Raw genomic sequence first — 19282 nt, 5'->3', positions numbered from 1 at the left:
ACTATTATGGGACTTTGCTTCATAAATATGTCTGATTCAAGGAAATAAGGTCAAAAACACAGACTTCACCAACACAATGCCAAAGAAAGCATGGACTTAACCTGAATAGTGCCAAAAGAGCACACAGGTCAAAAAAGAAACCAATCCAGGTAGGTTTAAAGATTGAATTTAGCTCTCCCCTTATTGTAACAATGAAGGTTACTTAGCTCTTCCATGTAATGCCCAGTCTATTTGTAGATTTTAATCCCCAAAAGTGTTAACTCAGTATTTAAAGTAGATCTACCCATTTTAACTACAAAAAGGTATTAACTAACCAAAAAAGGTGTTAACTAACCACAAAAGGTGCAAACATCCATTTCATACATTGAGTGGGCAGTACTGAAGAGGAGCATCTGCTGTGATTGGTAGACATAAAATTTAGAGGAGGTGACACAAGAGAAAAAGTTCTTTAAATAGAGGAAACAGAGGCACATGTAGATAGATTCATCATTCAGTCACTCAGGCTTGGAGTGAAGATTTTCAGTCACTCGGAGTTGGGCTGGAAGACAGTCACTCAGACTTGGAGTGAAGACAGTCACTCAGAGCTGGAGGGAAGACAGACACTTGAGGAGAGACTGGAAGACAGACACTAAGACTTATAGTAAAGACACTTGGCAGTGGAACTGGACCCTTGGAGGAGCTCGTGCAGGAGACCTCAGACTGCTTTCCTTTTAGATAGTCACCATGGTGAGTGTAAAGGCTGACTTAGTGCCTTGCCCTTTCTGGAGGTGTGAACCTCCGAGAAGGGCCCATTGTCTTGAGACTCCTTTCCCCTGACTGGTGCCTTAGAATTTCTACCCGACTCAAAGGAAGCCAGAGCTTTCTCTCTCTCTCCCCCTTTTCTCTCTTCCTTAATAGCTTCCCTCTATTGTAAAAACAAACTACCATAATTCAATTTACTTGAATAATTCATTTTGGGATTTAGAAATTAAATCCCTGGTGATCACCCAATTAAATATTCAGTACAACCATAATAAATCTAACATAGGATTAACAAAATTCTGCACCAATACAAAAGGACTTGAACTGTGTGTGAGACTTGTGGCACTTGACATGTTAAGTCTCAGGACTCCTTGTGAAATACTTTCTAGCAAGTACCTAGCAAGTACCTAGTTCTGGCTCCCCTATCCCTGAGAGACAATGAAAGATCAGACCAAGGAATAAAAATCTAGTTCCTTTTCCATCTTTCATGCTGTGGCAGTTGACTGTGGTCCTGGCTGCTGAGTGGGTAAATGCATGATTGCTGTTACAGACTTATAGGACATGAATTACTTTAATCAAGCTATGATTCAAGGACCTATTGTGATTTTGTTTATCCTTATTTAGGATTTTTTTTCATATAACATTTGGACTTTTTGTGATTTTTTTGGTATTTTTATTTGGCAATGATTCATAAGCCTCATACCTCAGCTGTGTACCCCTGTGTGATTTCAATGTTTATTTATATCCTCTTTGGGGGGAATGTGTTTTTATTTTGTGATGAAAAGTTTGAGTTATTTTTAAATAATTTTAAGGGTAAGAAATTTGATGCCTCCCAGAATCCAGAGACTTAACTCCTTGCAGAAGATGCCATGGAGATGCTGAGACCACATGCTGCTTTAGATCCTGAGCAAACCAGATATGCAAGATTGAACTTTCGGGGGGGGGGGGTGTTAATTCATTTGTTTTGTTAAATGCTTTTATTTTGTATGTTGTGTGAAAGGGGACTGCCCCCTAATTGGTTTTGTTCTTGTTTTCCTTTTGTTTCATTATTCTCAGATTGTTGTATTTTCCCCTTGTAAAAAATGTATGTATCTTTAGTTTGATATGTTTGAAATGATCCAATGGGATTAGGGAGACTGGTCTCCCAAGGGATCACAGGGGGTTATGTTTGTTTTAAAATATTGTGGCCAGGGGAACTGACACCAGCATGCCCCAGGGATCCCTCTCCCTACTTCTGGGCACGGGATTGGTCTATATAAGGACCAATCCCACACCAAGTTGGTAACTTTGAATCTGAGAAGATTCAGGGTTTAGCAGGGGTAGTTAATTTCAGCCTAGGGGAATTCTGGTGGATTTTTTCTTTTAATAAAGTTTTTGAAAGATCAAAGGCAGATAGTTTTCTTTCAGCTCATTTAAAGGCAAGGTTTTTTTTTTTAAGTACCTTTGAACCCTTTCCAATTAGTTCCAACTTGTTGCTATATTCTACCCTTGTTTATAGTCAGATTTTCAAGATTGCCATGATTCAATTTAATAGTCCTGACCTCTTTTTGGTCTTTTGTCGTTGCTAAAATGATCACATGATCACAGCTAAAAACATACCATTTTGTTCTGTAAACCTCAAAATTTCTTAGACTTATAAATGTTGGAAATTTCACCATTGGGATATTTCATACTTGAAAAATTTCCTATTGATAGTGGGTCTTGACTATTGGAATGTGAACCCCATTGGCATGAGAGTTTCCTCCTCTTCCCTTCTTAAGATTACTTTAGGACAGAAACCTTTTGCTGAACAATGGAAAGGGCTTTGACCTATGCTTAAGCATAGAACAGGAATTTCTTTGAGTCATGATTGATTTTAGAATTGATACAATGGAACTGATCCAACCATTCTGGAGGGCAATTTGGAACTATGCCCAAAGGGCGACAAAAGAATATCTACCCTTTGACCCAGCCATAGCACTGCTGGGTCTGTACCCCAAAGAGATAATGGACACAAAGACTTGTACAAAAATATTCATAGCTGCGCTCTTTGTGGTGGCCCAAAACTGGAAAACGAGGGGATGCCCATCAATTGGGGAATGGCTGAACAAACTGTGGTATATGTTGGTGATGGAATACTATTGTGCTCAAAGGAATAATAAAGTGGAGAAGTTCCATGGAGACTGGAACAACCTCCAGGAAGTGATGCAGAGCGAGAGGAGCAGAACCAGGAGAACATTGTACACAGAGACTAATACACTGTGGTATCATCGAACGTAATGGACTTCTCCATTAGGGGCGGTGTAATGTCCCTGAACAACTTTCAGGGATCCAGGAGAAAAAAAAAACACCATTCATAAGCAAAGGATAAACTATGGGAGTGGAAACACCGAGAAAAAGCAACTGCCTGAATACAGAGGTTGAGGGGACATGACAGAGGATAGACTTTAAATGAACACTCTAATGCAAATACTATCAACGAAGCAATGGGTTCAAATCAAGAAAACATCTAATGCCCAGTGGACTTACGCGTCGGCTATGGGGGGTGGGGGGGAGGAAAAGAAAATGATCTATGTCTTTAACGAATAATGCTTGGAAATGATCAAATAAAATATATTTAAAAAAAAAAAAAAAAAAGAATTGATACAATGGAGATACTTGGAATCAATCTCCACCCTACTCAGTCCTAACAGGATTGAGTAAGGGCTGCAGCAAAGGATCAAAGATTTAATTATTTGAAAATATGACCTTCAACAGACATGTGCAAAGCCTCTGGGCAGTCCTGGGTTAAGCTAGAGCCTCCATTGGCACAGGGAAATTGATGGACACGTGATTGGTAGATGTGAGGACTGAGGGGAGGCAACTTGGATGGTTTCCTTAAGGATAGGGGGTCTGAAGACTCGAGGAGGTGGGGGTTGAGGAGTTGGTTGGAGTGGTTGGTGTGTGCTCTGAGAAGCTTGCTCTGAAGGAAGTTGAAGGTGGGGGCCTCTGAGACTGTTTCTCCATTTTGGTCACGTGAGTGATAGGGACTGATCTCTTTTCTTTGCCCCAGCTATCTAAGGGCTTGGGCCTTTTGGCCCAGCCTAAACAGAAGGGGTATTTAAGCCCTATTCCCTTCTCTCCCCTTTCTCTCTCCCTCTCTCTCTCTATCTCTAATTCCTTTCTTCCTCCTGTTTGTAATTAAACTCTATAAAAGGTTGACGGCTGACTTGAGTTTTCATTTAGGAATTACATAGCTGAATTCCTTGGCGACCTTAAATTAATATATATCAGTCTTTTAAAGTGATTTCCCTGTCACAGTTCTTTTTTTTCTTGCTAGACCTAGTAACTTCCCAGGTTTCTTGGTTTTCTATTAGAAACTTCTAATACTATATTTAGAAACTGTCTTCATCTAGTCCAACCCCTCTTATCACTGAGATAACTGGGGCCCACAGGAGTAAAGAATCTTCCCTGAGGTTACACTGTTGGTAAGTAGCAGAGCTAGGATTGAAGTTCCCTTGGGTGCCAAACCCAGTTCTGTTTCTATTAGGCTTCCATTAATTCCGCATACAGCTTTCCTAGATGATGCGTGTCTTTCATTTTTGCATGTGATCCTGTAGACAGATGTTTTCTAAATGCCGACTGTGTGCTAGGTACTTAACCTATGTATTTTGTTTACAATCTCAATATGTATTTGCATGTGGTCTGTGCATCTGGTCCACTGAGCAGAACTCCGATCCATATACAGTTAGGCCAGCCTCAGGGGTACCTTTGAAGAAAAGTAAAGGAATTCTTTCTCTGCCTTTTTCCGTCTCTGAGTATTACCCACCCAGCCATGCAGCCTTCAGCAAGAGCAACCAGCACATTAATTCCAGCCTACTGTATGTGTAATACACACACAGGGTCCCTCCCTTTCATAGGTGGGGCATATGCAAGCTTTGACTGTCCAACCTCACTACAATCCCAAATTTCCAGGAAGTACAGGACTCCCTATTCCCCCAAATACATCCCTGTCACCTAATCCCATGACTTTGCCATCTCTTCTTCTCCGCCTGTTCTCCCAATCTCACTCTGGCAATAGTATATCTCATGTTTATCGATTTGGGGACAAATGGAACTACTCGTACTTGTAGTAAGCAAAGGGAGCTTGCAAAAGGATTTTGCAAAATGAACTGCATTTGACTGACAGGGACATGTGGCAGTCACATGGGAGCCGGGGTCAAGATTCTACGGTCCCAACTGAAAAAAGTCTCCTGGAGGAAGCTTTTGGAGATAGGGGAGATTTCCATCTTTCTACAGGGTTTCTGGCCCTTTGTAAGATGCCAGCTTTAGTGGAGAAAAAACTTTTTACTAGAAGCCCACAGAAGAACCACTTCTCTGCTGGACCTACTTTGGACATTTCCTCTGGGATCTTGGCTCATTTACTGGACTCTGTTTTGTGAGCTTCTGTTTGGGGGAACTTACCTTATTTAGCCTAGATAAGCTAGCCGTTAGAATATTAGTAAGGAATTTAGGTTTGGAATAAGATTAAGAAAAGTTCCTTCTCCCGTTACCCTCCTTCCTCATCACTAACCCTAAATATTTATATGTTTTCCCTCCTGTCTCCTTCCCCTTTACAATCCCATCTTAACATACTGCATGACAGTCCTTCACATCCTTGAACATAGCTGCCAGGTTCTCCAAAGTCGTCCATCATTCTCCATGCTAACTGCCATGAAGTGCCATCTTTAACCATCCTGGCTGTCCTCATGGCATTGTCTTACTTTTCAAAGTCCTTAAACTGTGGTGCCTAGAAATGAGCACAATGCCCAAGATGCGTCTGAAGAAGGCCCTCTACAATGGGACTGATTACTACTTCCACAGTCAGGAAGCTCTGCTCCTCCTCAGGCACCCCAAGATCACGCCCCTTCTTTTGGCCTCCATATCACACAGCTTACAGTCCAGAAGATTAGTGAATTGATAAGGGAGTATAGAAGGTTTGCCCTGGCAGCAGTGAGGATCCAGTTGAAGTGGGGTGTGTAATTGGAGTTTTGTACCTTTGAGCTACATTACCCAGCATCACTTTCTTCCTTCATCCCCATGTTGTGTCTTTACGCTGTATTGATGAGTTTGTTATAATCCCATCTTTTCTGACTTTTCTTCCCAAGCTCTCCTCCTGGCCCTGGAGCCTCATTCAGTATGGTTTGTTTTGGCAGAAAAGCCATAAGGGCCGACCAATGGGGATTAAGTGACTTGCCCAGGGTCACTCAGCCAGGAAGTGTCTGGGGCCTCCTCCATTCATTTTTAGTGACACAAGAGGACTGCCAGCAGTCAGAATATGTGAATATACCCTTTGGCCACACGTGCTGCCTCTAATCTTGAACCCCTCTTCCCAGAGTGCCCTGGTGTGAAATGCAACTCTATAATCACTGTTCTGACTGTGCTTGTTTCATGAGGGCCCTTTCCTACAAATTAGTCAAGGCTGGTGGCATACAAAAGACACTGAGGATAAGACACTTACTATGTACCAGGAACTGTGTGTGCTTAGTGCTGGGGACCAAAGTCGCCAAAGAGGAAAGTCTCTAGATTCTTTTATTTGTTTGTTTTGGTGGGGTTACAAAACTCACTTTTTTCCCCTCCCTCTCCTCCACCCACCTTTCCCACAGCCAACGCCCAATTTCACTGGGTATTACTTGTGTCCAGGGGTGTATGGGGTGCTCAGGGAGGGGTACTATCTCTGGTATGGAGGGCTTGTCGTGCCCTCCTAGGGCAGCTCTCCAGCCTCTGACCCTCACCTGACACCCAGCTCTCCCTTGTGGCTCCCAGTAGCTGCTAGCATGCGGCAGCGGCCACACCCCGGGCAACGGCTTCGACAGGCCGGCTAAACCTTGTGAGGGTAGCCATTGGGTCATTGACCCCTGGTGAACCAGGGCTTTGCTCACCCAGCATGTGAAGACTGCTTCGGCTGAACAGATGGAAGAAACCAACAAGAAGGTTCAACGGCTGAGAGGGCGACGCAGCAAAGCACTGTGGAGTGCTCAGGGCGTGTTGGAGCACAAAAGACAACACGGCCATCCAATGCAGCTGAGGAAGTCTCCAGGTGTAACGACTTTTCGTGCCACTGGACCCAGGCTTCCAACACCGAGAGAGTGGGACTGTCTCTGTGTACCGACTTTTCCACTTAAATCTCCTTCACGCACAAGTGTCTTTGTGCACAAAAACACACAAAGACAATCGTCATCCTCGGTTACCGAGAAACTACTACTAACTACTTGTGTCCTTGATCAGAACCTATTTCCATGTTGTTGCTTGCACCAGGATGTTTATTTAGAAAGACGAAAGTCTCTAGAAACCGGGATGGAGTCCCAAATCACAGAGTCCAGAGCCTGGAGTCAAGAAGACCTTAGTTCAAATTGAACCTCAGGCCATGTGACCTCAGGCAAGTCATTTAACCTCTGTCTTGGTTTCTTCAACTCTAAACTGGGGATAAGAAGAGTTCCCTTGTTGTGGGGATCAAATGTGACAATATTTGTAAACATTTAGCACAACGCCTGGCACCGAGTTGGTGCCTAATTGGTTCCTCTCTTAGCCCCTAAGCCTTTTCTGAGGAAATTGAGCCCATTTGGTCTGAGTTCCTTATTCTTCCAGATGCCACCTTTCCCAAAGCTCTTGAATCCAACCCCAGTGCTCTCCTCTCCCATCTCTGCGGAAAAAGTAAACCCTTCTGGACAATGCCTGCCTCCCTACTCGTGCCCGAGATCCCATTCCATCGAGTGTCCTCTTCATCTCCCCTCCACTGTTACCCACAAATGGGCCGAAGCCGCTTCCATCTAAAAAGTGCTTGGCTAAAGCCTGACATTGCCCACTCCGTTCTTTGGCATTTCTCCTCATTCAGAGCTAACTCCTAGGAAGGCACGCTACACGTGCTGCGTCTCGGGCCTTTTCTCTCACTCAGTTCTAACTTGTCCTTCTCCAATATGGCACCCAATTTTATTCAACTGAAACCACTCCCCAGCCTGGCCAATGGCCCATCTTAACTGCCGCGTCCTGGGCCTCTTCCTGCCCAGTCCTAATCGGCCAGGACTGCCTTCTGCTCCTGGATCATCTCTCCTCTCCTTCCAGGTTCCCCCTGATGCTCCTCCCTCCTCTCTGTGGTGTCCTCATCCAGATTTCAGCCCCCCTTTGGGAGGGTCCAGGAGGGTCCTTCTCTGGCCTGGGGCATCGTCTATTCTCTCACTACACTTTCACATGGTTTATCAAATGAGATATTGGTAAAGTGCCTAGAACACTGCTTGACCCATAGTAGGTGCTCAGGAAATGCTTCTTCCCTTCCCTCCTCTCCTTGTCTCCCCGCGGCCTCCTCCCAGCCTCAGCACAAATTTCCCTCCCCAGGAGCCTGTCCTGCCCTCCCCAAGGCTGCTTTCCCCCCAGCGGGCCTGGGGGCTCTCAGAGGGCAGGGACTGTCCCCGGCCTTGTCGCCCCAGCACATCGCAGCCAGGGAATAAATGTTTGTTGACTGACATTCGTGCTTTTCCAAATCCTTCATTCCATGGGGGGGAGGGGAAGAGGGGGGGGCTTTACATGGACCTGGTTTAGCTGAAAAAACAGAACTGAGTCCCAAATCAGCAGGTTCCTTTGGGATCCTGTTTCATACACTCTGCCAGGACAGTAAAGGGTGCCTGCTCTGGTCCCCAGCCTGGGGCTGTCCTAGAGTCACCGAGGGAGAGCTGGGAGGGCCTCTGGCCTGTCCCCTCCTTGCTAGGAGAGGAGGCTGGCCCTACCCCTGGGAAGTCCTGGCCAAGCAGCCCTCAGAGAATGCCTCTCCCGGTGCTTCTGCCTTCATGTGTCAGGGCATCAGGTCTGTGGCCTGCCCCACGTTACGGGGAAACCGAAGGGTAGCACCATCCAGTTCCATTCTGAGTCCCACAAAGCCCAGCCTGGCCACTGCCCTCCCCTCACCCAGATCATGTCCATTTTACAGTTGAGATGACTAAGGCCCAGAGAGGGCAGGTGACTTTCCCAAGGTCTCACAGTAGGGCCAGCATTCTCCAGTTCCCCTCTCTTAGCTATAGGTGAGAAGCTGAGGGTCTGGGAGGGGAGGAGACTTGCTTAGGATCCCACTGAGAGTAAGTATTGGAGCCAAGGGTACCCTCAAAAGACCCTCCTGCAACCCTCCTTTGTCTCCTTCCTGTCCAGGGCCATAGGTGACCCGGAATAACATCTTGGTATTGTTCTAGTTCCCAAGCAACCTCGGTGCCAGCCTTAAGTCCCACACAGGCCCACAGAAGGGAGAGGGCATCAGGCCTGGGAGGGCCTGTGGTTTGGTCCTTCCAGAGCCTCCTGTGCCAGCTCAGAGGTGCCCAGGGCCTTAGGGCAGAGGGAGAGGAAGGCGAGCTGGCCTCAGGGAGTCTCAGGCTCTTTAATACCCGGGGAGGTCCCTGGGGCCAGGCCATGGGCCTCCCTCCCTCAGAGCCTCAGTCTCTTTTGTGAGGCAGGATTGCTCCTGTTCTGCCTGCTAGGGCTTTACAGAGCAAAATCTATCTCTTCCCTCAGTGGCTGCCCATCATCCCAGATTGTTGCACAAACTCAGCATGGGGACTTGGCTCACACGTGGGTAAATGTAACTTTGGGGGGCACTCAGTAGGCTGGGCAGTCCAGAAGCACTGGGTGCCTGCCCTGCACCAGGCACTGATTGACAAAGAATAGCCAAAGACTGGCCTGACTGAAAGATGCCGAACCCGTAATCCTTCCTGATTGCATCCCAGTCAGTGGATGAGCTCCCTGTGCAGCCCTACGGGCCTCCTGGGATAAATCCGGCCGGTCCTCCGTATCTGAGCAGCTTCCCTTCGTGTCTCCACTCTCCTAGGCTCAGGGGTGGGAGCCTCCCTATTTAAAGCAGGGGTTCCGAGGCCGCTGCCCACCCTCAGCCATTTCTCCTGGAAAGTTTCTGACCTTCCACTTCTTTCCCTCTTGGGAGGACAGCAGCTCCTTTCTTCTTCGGGCTTCTAGTTCCGGCAAGCTTGGAGCAAATGTTTTACTTCCTGATATCCATGTGCCCTTCTCCTCCCTCCCCAGCCCGGGGCTGCAGACGCAGGTCATCTTCTCTTGGCTCCTTTAAGTCCTTCTTCTTTTCTTCCCTGTGGAACCTTGGCTTCCACAGTTTCTGGCCCATCTCTGGAGGATGGAGAGTTGTTCCTCGGCTCCTCCATCTCCTCCAGGGGAGTAGCCAGGCTTTTCTCTGGGGAATTCTCTTCTCCGACACTCAGAAGGTTGAAGGCCTTGGTGCCCATCATGAGCCCTTGAGGCCACGTGGTTCCCCCTCTGCTGCTTAGGAGGCTGCGTGCTCTGAGACGCCAGGGAGGAAGACTGCCATTTCTGCAGCAGCTGGGCTCTTGGCCTTTACTCACACTAATCTCTCATTAGCCCTCCACCTCTGTGGTTGGGGCAGAATGCTGGTTACCAGCAGGAAGCTTGGGGTAAAGAAACAGCATATTCCCCTGCCTCTAATAGATGGGGCCAGGAGAGAAGTGGGGAAGGAGCACACCTCCCCTCAGCCAAGGAAACAGGAGGTGAGGTTCACAGAGCGATGAAAAGAGCTTCCTCAAACTGACTGAAGAGGTTCTGTAGGAAAAGAACTCGGGTCTCCTTCGCTTATTAAGCCACTCCGCGAGTGGAAAAGGAAGACGTGGCTTAGAGTTCCCAAAGACGAAGGAAACTCAAAAAGCAGCAGACTCGATGGGATCTCGGCCGGGAGCCTAGCCAGGGCAGGGATGCACAGGAATTCTCCCCCGAGTCAACCCCCACCTGGTACTAGCTGGGGCGTCATCCTTCAGGGAGGCTGTTGGGGCAAACCACAGCAGCTGGCACAGGGATCAGAGGCCAGCAGGGCCCAACGGGGAGGCCATGGTGGGAGTGGAGTAAAGGAAAAGTTGTCCCGACCCCCAGAATCAGTCCATACCTGGCGCCCTGATATCCCAGGACTGTGGGAAGCCATTGGCCTGACGGGCCTCGAGCTGCCTCCAGCTCACTCTGCTTAGCTCTCTGGACGCATCTGGCTAGCTGGGGCTCAGAGCACAGGATCGGGGTTTGCCTACAGTTGGAAAGGCTGAGGCCGTTCGCTTCCTTTCTCCGGTCTGCTGCTAAGCCTCCAGCCATTGTCCTTTGTGACAGAGACAAGGGTGGCCCCAGGACAGTCTGTGCTGCACCCATTCACCAGAGCCAAGCCTGGAGGGCCCGGAGAACATGGGTTGGGGCTGCCAGGAATCCCAGGCTTCTCGGCCTACAGGGCCACAGTGCTTGGTTGGCTCATGGCAAGACCAAGAGGCGGCCCATTTCCCTGAAGGCTGAGTCAGTGAAGGCCTTCGGGGCCCCTTGGCTGGTGATGAAGATGGACAGAGCCGGCCTCAAAGGAGGAGGGGGTGGGGGAAGCTGCCTGCAGTTGGCCCTGGGGATGGACTAAGAGGCCCTGTGCCATACCCAGGAGGGGTCAGAGCCTTCGTCTTCTCTCCCATAAGCCTTGCCTGAGGAATGCCTCTGCCCAGAAACTGCCCTTAGCCCTGAGTTCGAATCCAGCCTCACAGCGCCCTACCTCTGTTTCCTGGATAATAGCGCCTCCCTCAGTGGGGAGGCTGGTGGAGAAGCCACAAGAGGCTGCGCCCAAGCCTGCACCCGCCAGTTTAGGCGGTGTGGGAGGGCCCCGGAGGCTGGGATGTCCCTGCGGTCCGAGAAGGGGCTCGGGATGGGGCCGACGATTCCAGCCCAGCGCGATCCCGGGAGAGGGGGTTCTCCGAGGTCTGAGACGAGGAAAGGGAAGGGGCTTCCCGAACCAGGGCCGGGAGGAGCCGGGGCGCCTGGGGGAGGGGGCCGGGGTCTCTAGCGCCGGGGGGAGGGGCGTATGCCGAAAGCTGAAGCCCCACAGGGGGCCTGAGGCGGGCCCCACCCCAGGACCCCGCCCACCCGGCTAGGCAGTGGACTCCATTTCCCAGAAGGCTAAGCGACGCTAGATTTCGTCACTTCCGGCGCGTCCGGCCTCCCGCAGTCCTGCGCGTTCTCGCGGCTTCCTCCATTACACTCCTTTCCACAGCTGTCGCTGGGGCCTAGGCCTCGGGCCGAGTTCGGGGTGAGTCGGAGCGGGCGGACGTGGAGGACCGGGCCCTCACTTCGGGGATTCTAGGGACAGGGCAGGGCAGGGCGGTGCTGGGGAGTCAGGTCTCGGCCTCCTCCGCGAGAACCGTGCGTGCGCAATCCCCGCCCTCAAGCCCTGCCCCCTCGACGAGCGTGCGCTTCCATTGGTCGCCGCCTCCTTTGCCCAGCCCATTCCTGGGGTGCTCTCACCCCCACCTGGGCCCCTGGCTTCCCTTGGTGCGGCATTCCAGGCCCACCGCATATTTGTCGGGAATTTTTCGAGCGCCTCCTGGCAAAGCGCGGGGGATACTGAGGGGGGTGGAAGACGCTGCCTCGACCCCCCGGGACCCCCCAATCTGCTGGAGTCGGGTAGGAGTCAGCATAGGAAGAAAGGGGCCAGTTCAGGAAGGCCCTCCTCTGCCCCCCGTCGACCGGCCAAGGCCAGTGACCCCCTCCAGCCCACCCACCCACAGGCTCCCCCTGCTTTCCAGGCTCCGGGCTTCCCCTCCCCCTGTCTTAGCCGGGAGGAGCTGGCATGGCTGGACAGTGTAGGTGACTTGTCCAACGTCACACAACCAGGAAGTGCCTCATCACCCCAAATGTTTCTCTCCCCCCTGGAACTCTGCTGGCTCCTCTCAGACCCCGCCCCCTGCTCTCCTCCCTCCATCCCCACTGGGATCCTCAGCTCTATTTCCCAGTGCTCCCCGGGGTGCCCAGCTCCAGCCAACCGAGGCCCCTCCTCCCTGCCTGCCCGCCCGCCCCCAACACCCGCCATCTCAGCTCCCAGCATTCCCTCGGCCCCGTCTCTAGTGTTTTAGACCAGGGTCCTTCCCGAGCTCTCCCCCCCAAAGACAGGCGGGGGGGGCACTCCTCCGGCCCCCCCTTCCCTCCCCACCTGCCTGTCCTGAGGGTCCTGCCCGCTCGTTCCCTCCCCAGGCCCGGCCCTCCGAGGATTCGCTCCCCCCAGCGTGCCGCGGGACCACGAGGGCAGAATGGCCGCCGGGGCCCACCAGGTGAGTGGCTTTCCCTTCCCCGAAGACCCTAGTAGGCAGCCCCTTCCCTGGCGCTCAGTCCCGGAGCACCCGAACCCTTTCATCGGAGAAGAGGAAGCCGGGCAGGGCAGGGCCCTCCTGGCATGCGTGGGTCACCTGACCTGGCCCCTGGAGCCCATCCCCCTCCTGCCTCACCCCCACCAGTCCTGCCACCTGGGCCTTGGCCTGACCTGCCGGAAGGGGGCGGGGCATCTCGCCTGCTGGCCCAAGGCCCGCCCCCTCAATCCCTGGGCCTGTGAGAGGGCTCTGATCACGTGGTGAGCCCAGCCCAGGCGCGTGAGTCCGCAGGCCTGACCCGCCCCCTGCCGCTGAGGAAGCCCAGCCTGGGCCCCCTCCCGGAGAGACCTTCCCACAGCTTCTCGCTCTAGGGGGGCTTTGGGAGCCGGGAGGGCCCGTGTAGACAGCCGGGGCCCACTGAGTGCCACCCCCACGGGCACACTCCTTCCCCTGCCCTGAGAGCCCGTTGTCTTCGGTCTTCCAGGGCTCGGTGACGTTCCGGGACGTGGCCGTGGACTTCTCCCCCGACGAGTGGGGGCGCCTGGGCCCGGCCCAGAGGGAGCTGTACCGGGAGGTGATGCTGGAGAACTACCGGAGCCTGGCGTGGCTGGGTGAGGCCCGGAGGCCGCCTGGCGGGAGGGCTGGGGGAGGGGAGGGGGGCCGCCACCCTCTGACCCCGCCTGTGTCCCTGAGCAGGGCTTGCCGGTTCCTGTCCGGAAGTGGTCTGCCAGCTGGAGCGAGGGGCGGGGCCCTGGCTGCTGGAGGGGGACGGCTTGGCCAGCGGAGGCCCTGAGGCGGGTGAGTGTGCCTGAGGGGGCGGGGCCAGGCTGGGATGGCTCTGGGGAGCCTCAGGCTACCTCCTCACAAAACCAGGGACCAGAATCCTCCCGCGCTAGGCCGCTCCGCATCCCATCATCCCTCGCGGCTCCTCCTGCGCAGCCGCCATCACAGCCACCCAAATTCTTAACCTTCCCAACAGCCGGGGTCAGCTGTTGGCACCCGGCCTGGGCCCGTCCGTGAGGGGCTCCCAGCACGCTGCGGTCAGAGCACTGACCTGGGCCGGGGCCAAGCCAAGTGAGCGGACCTGGGGCAGGACGCTGGGAGCCGGCATCCCTGATCCCCCCCACGGGCGCCTGCCTGGCCTTCCTGGGCTCTGGATCCTTCCGCCTCTCCCAATGCCCCAGCTTGGTGGCTTCTCCTGGTCGCTGAGCCCCCGAACGTAAATTGGTGGTCGCCAGGGATACTGAGTCCCAAAATGAATTACTAAAGTAAAATGTAATTGATGGTAGTTTATTTATAATAGAGGGAGATTTAAGGAAGTGAGAAAAGGGCAGAGAAGGAGAGAGCTCTGCTTCCTCAGAGCCAGGTAGACATCCTAAGGCCATAATCAGGGAAAAGGAGTCTCAAGACCATGGGCCATTCTCGGAGGTTCACACCTCCAGAAAGACAAGGAAGCTAAGTTAGCCCTTCACTTACCACCGAGACCTAAAAGGAAAGCAGTCTGAGGTCTCCTGCAGGAGCTCCTCCTGGGGTATAGTTCCAGAGCCAAGTCCGAAGGTCTGTCTTCCAGTCTATCCTCCCAATGACTCTTCTTCCCTCCAAACTCCAGACTGATCTTCCAGTCCAACTCTGAGTCAGAGTTCCTTCTTTTTTTAATCTCTCTTGTGGTCCTCTATTTAAAGATCTTTTCCTCTTGTATCACCTCCCCTAAATTTCACATCTGGCTCCTCTCCAGGACTGCCCACTCATTCACAGGTGGGTCACAGACCTCCTAATCAATGCATGATATGGGTGCTCACACCTTTTTGTGGTTAGTATAGTAACTGGCCTGCGGTTCATATATAATATTTACCTGTGTGTGAAAACCTGAGAAGGAGAAGGGAGACTGAAGGAAATAGATGAATAATAAAGACTCAGAGACAACAAGTTAAAACGCCTGGGGAGTGGCGTGATCTCCGTGAATATTTCCCATGGACAAGTGTGCCATAGAATTAATGGGAAATATGAGGAATAAGAAAACAGGTGGGGAGTAAGAACTCCTTAATGCCTCCTATGGACAAGAGTGCCAGAGGAATAATAGGAAGCATGGGGGAGACAGCACTGCGAGGAAAGAGATCAGGACGAAAAAGATCGGACAGAGGAATCAGAAGATCCAGGGAAGTAAGAGAGATCCGTGCTTGTTCCCCAGTATTTATTGGAGGTTTTAGGAATGTGGATTGGGAGGTGATCAATGAATACGGAACATGGCATAGGTTTTAACATTGACAATGACAAGATCAAAGAAGTGGAGATTAACCTGACATGCGCCTTGTAAAGAAATGTGATCTGATAAGGTATGAACTAGGCCCTGTGGTCGCTCAGGAATTCTCTTGCCCCTTCTATACAATGATCATTAAGTGATCTGACCATGTGTGTGGTAAATGAATGTATATGATACAATATCAATACATCAACCATACTTCTAAAATGCTAACATGCCTGGTATGCTACAGTTATACCTTTTGTGGTTAATTAACACCTTTTTTGGTTCACCTTTTGTAGTTATTTAACACCTTTTTGTAGTTAAAATGGGTAGATCTACTTCAAAAGCAGAGTTACCACCTTTTGGGGATTTAAATCTAAAAGTAGATTGTGGATTACAATTCAATCTTCCCAATAAAGGAAGAGCTAAGATCTTCATTGTTACAATCAGTCAGGAGATAGCTAAATCCAATCTTCACAAAAAAGGAGCTTGACCTCACAAAAAAATGCAGGGAAAGTCTCAGGGGAAAAGAGGTCAGGGCAAAAGGAGAAATGTAGCAGGAGCTGCTGGGAGGAAGGCAGGCATGGCCCCTGGAGCACATGCAGGAAGCCTTCAGGAATGGGCCAGAGGGAAGATAATAACTCAAGACACAAAGAAGTATCAAAACAAATCCAAAAGGTTGGCAGGAAAGAAGAAAATATAACAAGGGAATAAGAAGCATAACATTGAAAACAACTGGCTTGGAAAGCAGAACCACATGCATGACCCAAAACAGTAAGAAAGATATTAAGGATCCCCAACATACTTTAGAAGAAAAATCCAAGGCCATAGCTCTTATGATTACTGAACAGGAAGAGAAAGGAGTCTGCATACTTCTCTACTATACATGGTACCTTTACAAAAACTTACTACATAAAAGCCTCACCACAATCAGCAACACTAAACATACCATTTACTGAACACAATGCAATCAATGTTATATTCAATAAAGAGCCATTGAATAAAGAATTAAAAATTAAAAATAACTGGAGACTAGCATAATTCTACAGAACTGGTAGGTGAGCCAATGAACAAATTACACCGTCATCACAGAAAATGATAGCAATGAAAAACATTTCAAAATTCATGGAATACAGCTAAAGCAAACCCAAGAGTAAATTTTATATCTCTAAATGCGTTCATCAACAAAATAGAGAAAGAAGGTATAAATAAAAATACATATGACTTAAAATATGTGAGCAATAAACCAAATACTAATTAACAAAAAGAATTTAGAACAAGTGAAGAAATTTAAACAACAGAATTATCAAAAACTCTTGCCAATGCTATGTCAAAACTGGTACAGATGAATATTTACAAAAATATAAAGACCCATCGTAACAAAAGAAGAAACAGTCTACTTAATACAAATAAGCAAAATCAATTAAACAAACTGTAAGTGAACTTCTAAAGGGGAGGTAGGAAGGGAAACTCCAGGACCAGATGGATTTACAATTGAATGCTATCAAACTTTAAAAGTTGCATGACCCTAGCCTCTCCTTTTGATACTCCAGCATGTGCCTTTCTTGGAGGTTCTTGATACATAAGCCAGTGAAGTAAAAAGAAAACAAAAAACAGTATCCTTAATGAACATTGATACAATTTTAGAGACAGATTAAATCAGGTTAATTTTAAAATAAGAATTTGCTTGTGAATCCATCTAGACCTGGGGTTTTTTGTTTGTTTTTTTTAAACCCTTACCTTCAAGGTAGAAGAGTGGTAAGGGCTAGGCAATGGGGGTCAAGTGACTTGCCCAGGGTCACACAGCTGGGAAGTGTCTGAGGCCAGATTTGAACCTAGGACCTCCCGTCTCTAGGCTTAGCTCTCAAATCAACTGAGCTACCCAGCTGCCCCCTAGACCTGGGGTTTTTGAAAGTTTATTTGTGTCTTTTCAGGTTCTTTTTCTGAGAGTGAATTGTTTAAATTCTCTTTTTTCTCATTCTGTTAATTTATGTTTTTGTAAATAATTTATTGTTGAACCAAATAATTTTATTTAGCCAACATTTTTGTTTGTTTTTGTTTTCAGTTTTGTTCATCTCTTCTTTGAGTTTCAGAATTTCTATTTTGCTATTTAATTGAGCTTTTAAAATGCATTGATTTTTTTAGGTTGTTAGATGCCCAATTTCTTAGTGTGTTCTTTCACTTGTTGTGAAGTGGGGCACTTCATAAAGTGAGTCTAGACATTCAAAAAATTAAATTCTTGGAACCATTATTTATTGATAAAGAATAAAGAATCTACCAGCTGAGACAGCCTTCCCTAGTGGAAGCTATATCAGACTGACCTTTTTAAAAATTAAAATGAACCTCACATAATAAAACTTTTATATTTTAAGAGAATTATTAATTATCATTAGAAGTAAAGGAATAAAAAGGTAACAGAATAAAACCAACCAGGTGCCCATGGCTAATCAGCCTCTTTAAAATCCCTACACTTACCACCACCATACTTGTGACATCAAGCCAAAGAGGCTGAGACCTGGAATGCCCACTAAATTTATCTCTTGTCTATAGGAGGTACATAAGGTCAGGAAGTCAGTGGGATCCCTGGAAATGTAGTTCTTTTTTAGGGTAATTTCCAGTAATACATCCCCCCCATGATCATTTTTGGGGGCTAGTCTCCCCAATTTGATCATTTAACATAATCAACTCTTAAATTACAGTAATTTGTGGGTAAAAGGAAAAGAGAACAAAACCATAATTGCTAGGTGCATTGACAGAAAGCCAGTTAGGGAGCAGTCCCCTTCAGCATAAGAGTATACATACAAAGAAAATGCATTCAACCACACACAGTTCAAATCACCACATCGAAGTTAACTCTGGATATTCAGTTACAATGTGTGGTCTGTGGAGGCATCTTCATGTGGTGCCTTCTCCAAACAGTTCATTTTCTGGATTCAGAGAGGTAGCATGTTTCTTATCCGAAAATTACTCTCAAAAAGAATTTAAACTTTGTATTTTAGAATAATAATACATTCCCCCCTGAAGAGGATGTTGAAAAACACAGGGGTCACTTAGGGATGCATGGCTGAGTTATGAGGTATATGAATCAGTTGGCAAGAGAAATAAAAAACATCCAAAAAATCCAAATTAAAGAGAAAAAACAACTGAACAAAGTATAGAATATCAAAGTTTTATGTATAAAAATTTTAAGTAAAGGAAAATAAATCTATAACAGGTCCTTGAGTCAGGGCCCAGTTAAAGTTATTTAAGCAATTATGCATTTACCCAATCAGTAGCCAGGACTACAGAAAGTTTGACACACTATGAAAGACAGAAAAGGGACTAGATTGTAGGAGCAAATGGGAGCCAGGATGGAGCCAGAATAATTGATGTTATGTACTTGATATAGAGTGTGTGTTACAATGAAGTCCTGCATTTAACATGTTAAACAGCCACAACCTCGAGTCTCACACATGATCAAGTCTTTGTGTTCTTTGCACAGAATGTCATCAATCCATGTATTATTGGTTTGGTCTCTTTGACCTTGTGCTTGATTGGCACTATGCAAGTAGCTTTGTGCTTCTTTGGCACTGCAATGGCTCTTTTTGTATTCCCTTCTCCTGGAATCAGACAGAATCATTAAGCAAAGTCCCATAATTTTTTTTTAAACAATCAGTGACATCATTTTTATAGTCTAAAGCTTTTTGGGTCTGCATTGACATCAGGGCAAATGTATTTAAAATTTTTATTACTGCAAAATCAAAAAAGTTAAAACCTTTAACTGGTGATGTGCTTCAAGTACAAAAAGGAGAGAAAAAATAAAACAAATAGTATATTGCACATGCAAGCAACAATAATAAAAAAGTTTTAAAAATAAAAAATATATGTAGGTTACAATCATTGACACAGTGTGTCACCTAAGGAAAGGTAGAATACAAAAGTTTCTCACCAAAAATGAGATCCATTTCCTTTTCAAACTTGGCCATGATCCACTGTGTGAGTGCGAATGATTTTCAAAAAGTAAGTTTTTTATAAAGAACAATAATTATAGAATAAGTAATGCATATTCAAGAAGTATCAATCCCCAAAGTTATAATAGCCCACTTAATGACAATAGCAAACAAATCCACTATCATTAGGATTCACATGTCTGCTGTATGACAAAAACAAAACAAAACAAAAATGCCTTAGAAGCTAATAGATACTTGTT

General features: G+C 48.0%; 1 protein-coding gene across 4 annotated transcripts in view; it reads left to right on the top strand.

Moving 5' to 3' along the window:
* The first annotated feature begins 6260 nt into the window (after nt 1-6260).
* Nucleotides 6261-19282, top strand: part of LOC100015163 (zinc finger protein 345-like) — a 31193-nt gene continuing 18171 nt past the window's right edge. Inside the window, exons 1-4 of one of the 4 annotated variants that reach the window (XM_056821218.1) lie at nt 6261-11797; nt 12739-12815; nt 13336-13462; nt 13548-13649. In XM_056821218.1, coding sequence (XP_056677196.1) covers nt 12795-12815; nt 13336-13462; nt 13548-13649 — 250 coding nt within the window. In that variant the 5' untranslated portion in view covers nt 6261-11797; nt 12739-12794. Of the gene's footprint in view, nt 11798-12044; nt 12172-12738; nt 12816-13335; nt 13463-13547; nt 13650-19282 lie in introns of those variants that run through there. The other 3 variants (XM_016432833.2, XM_056821219.1, XM_056821220.1) reach the window with 3 other exon arrangements.

Source organism: Monodelphis domestica, chromosome 3 (genome assembly GCF_027887165.1).
Source record: "Monodelphis domestica isolate mMonDom1 chromosome 3, mMonDom1.pri, whole genome shotgun sequence".
NCBI classification, from domain to species: domain Eukaryota; kingdom Metazoa; phylum Chordata; class Mammalia; order Didelphimorphia; family Didelphidae; genus Monodelphis; species Monodelphis domestica.
The sequence above is the reverse complement of the archived record's forward strand: the minus strand, read 5'-3'. Positions and strand labels throughout refer to the sequence as shown.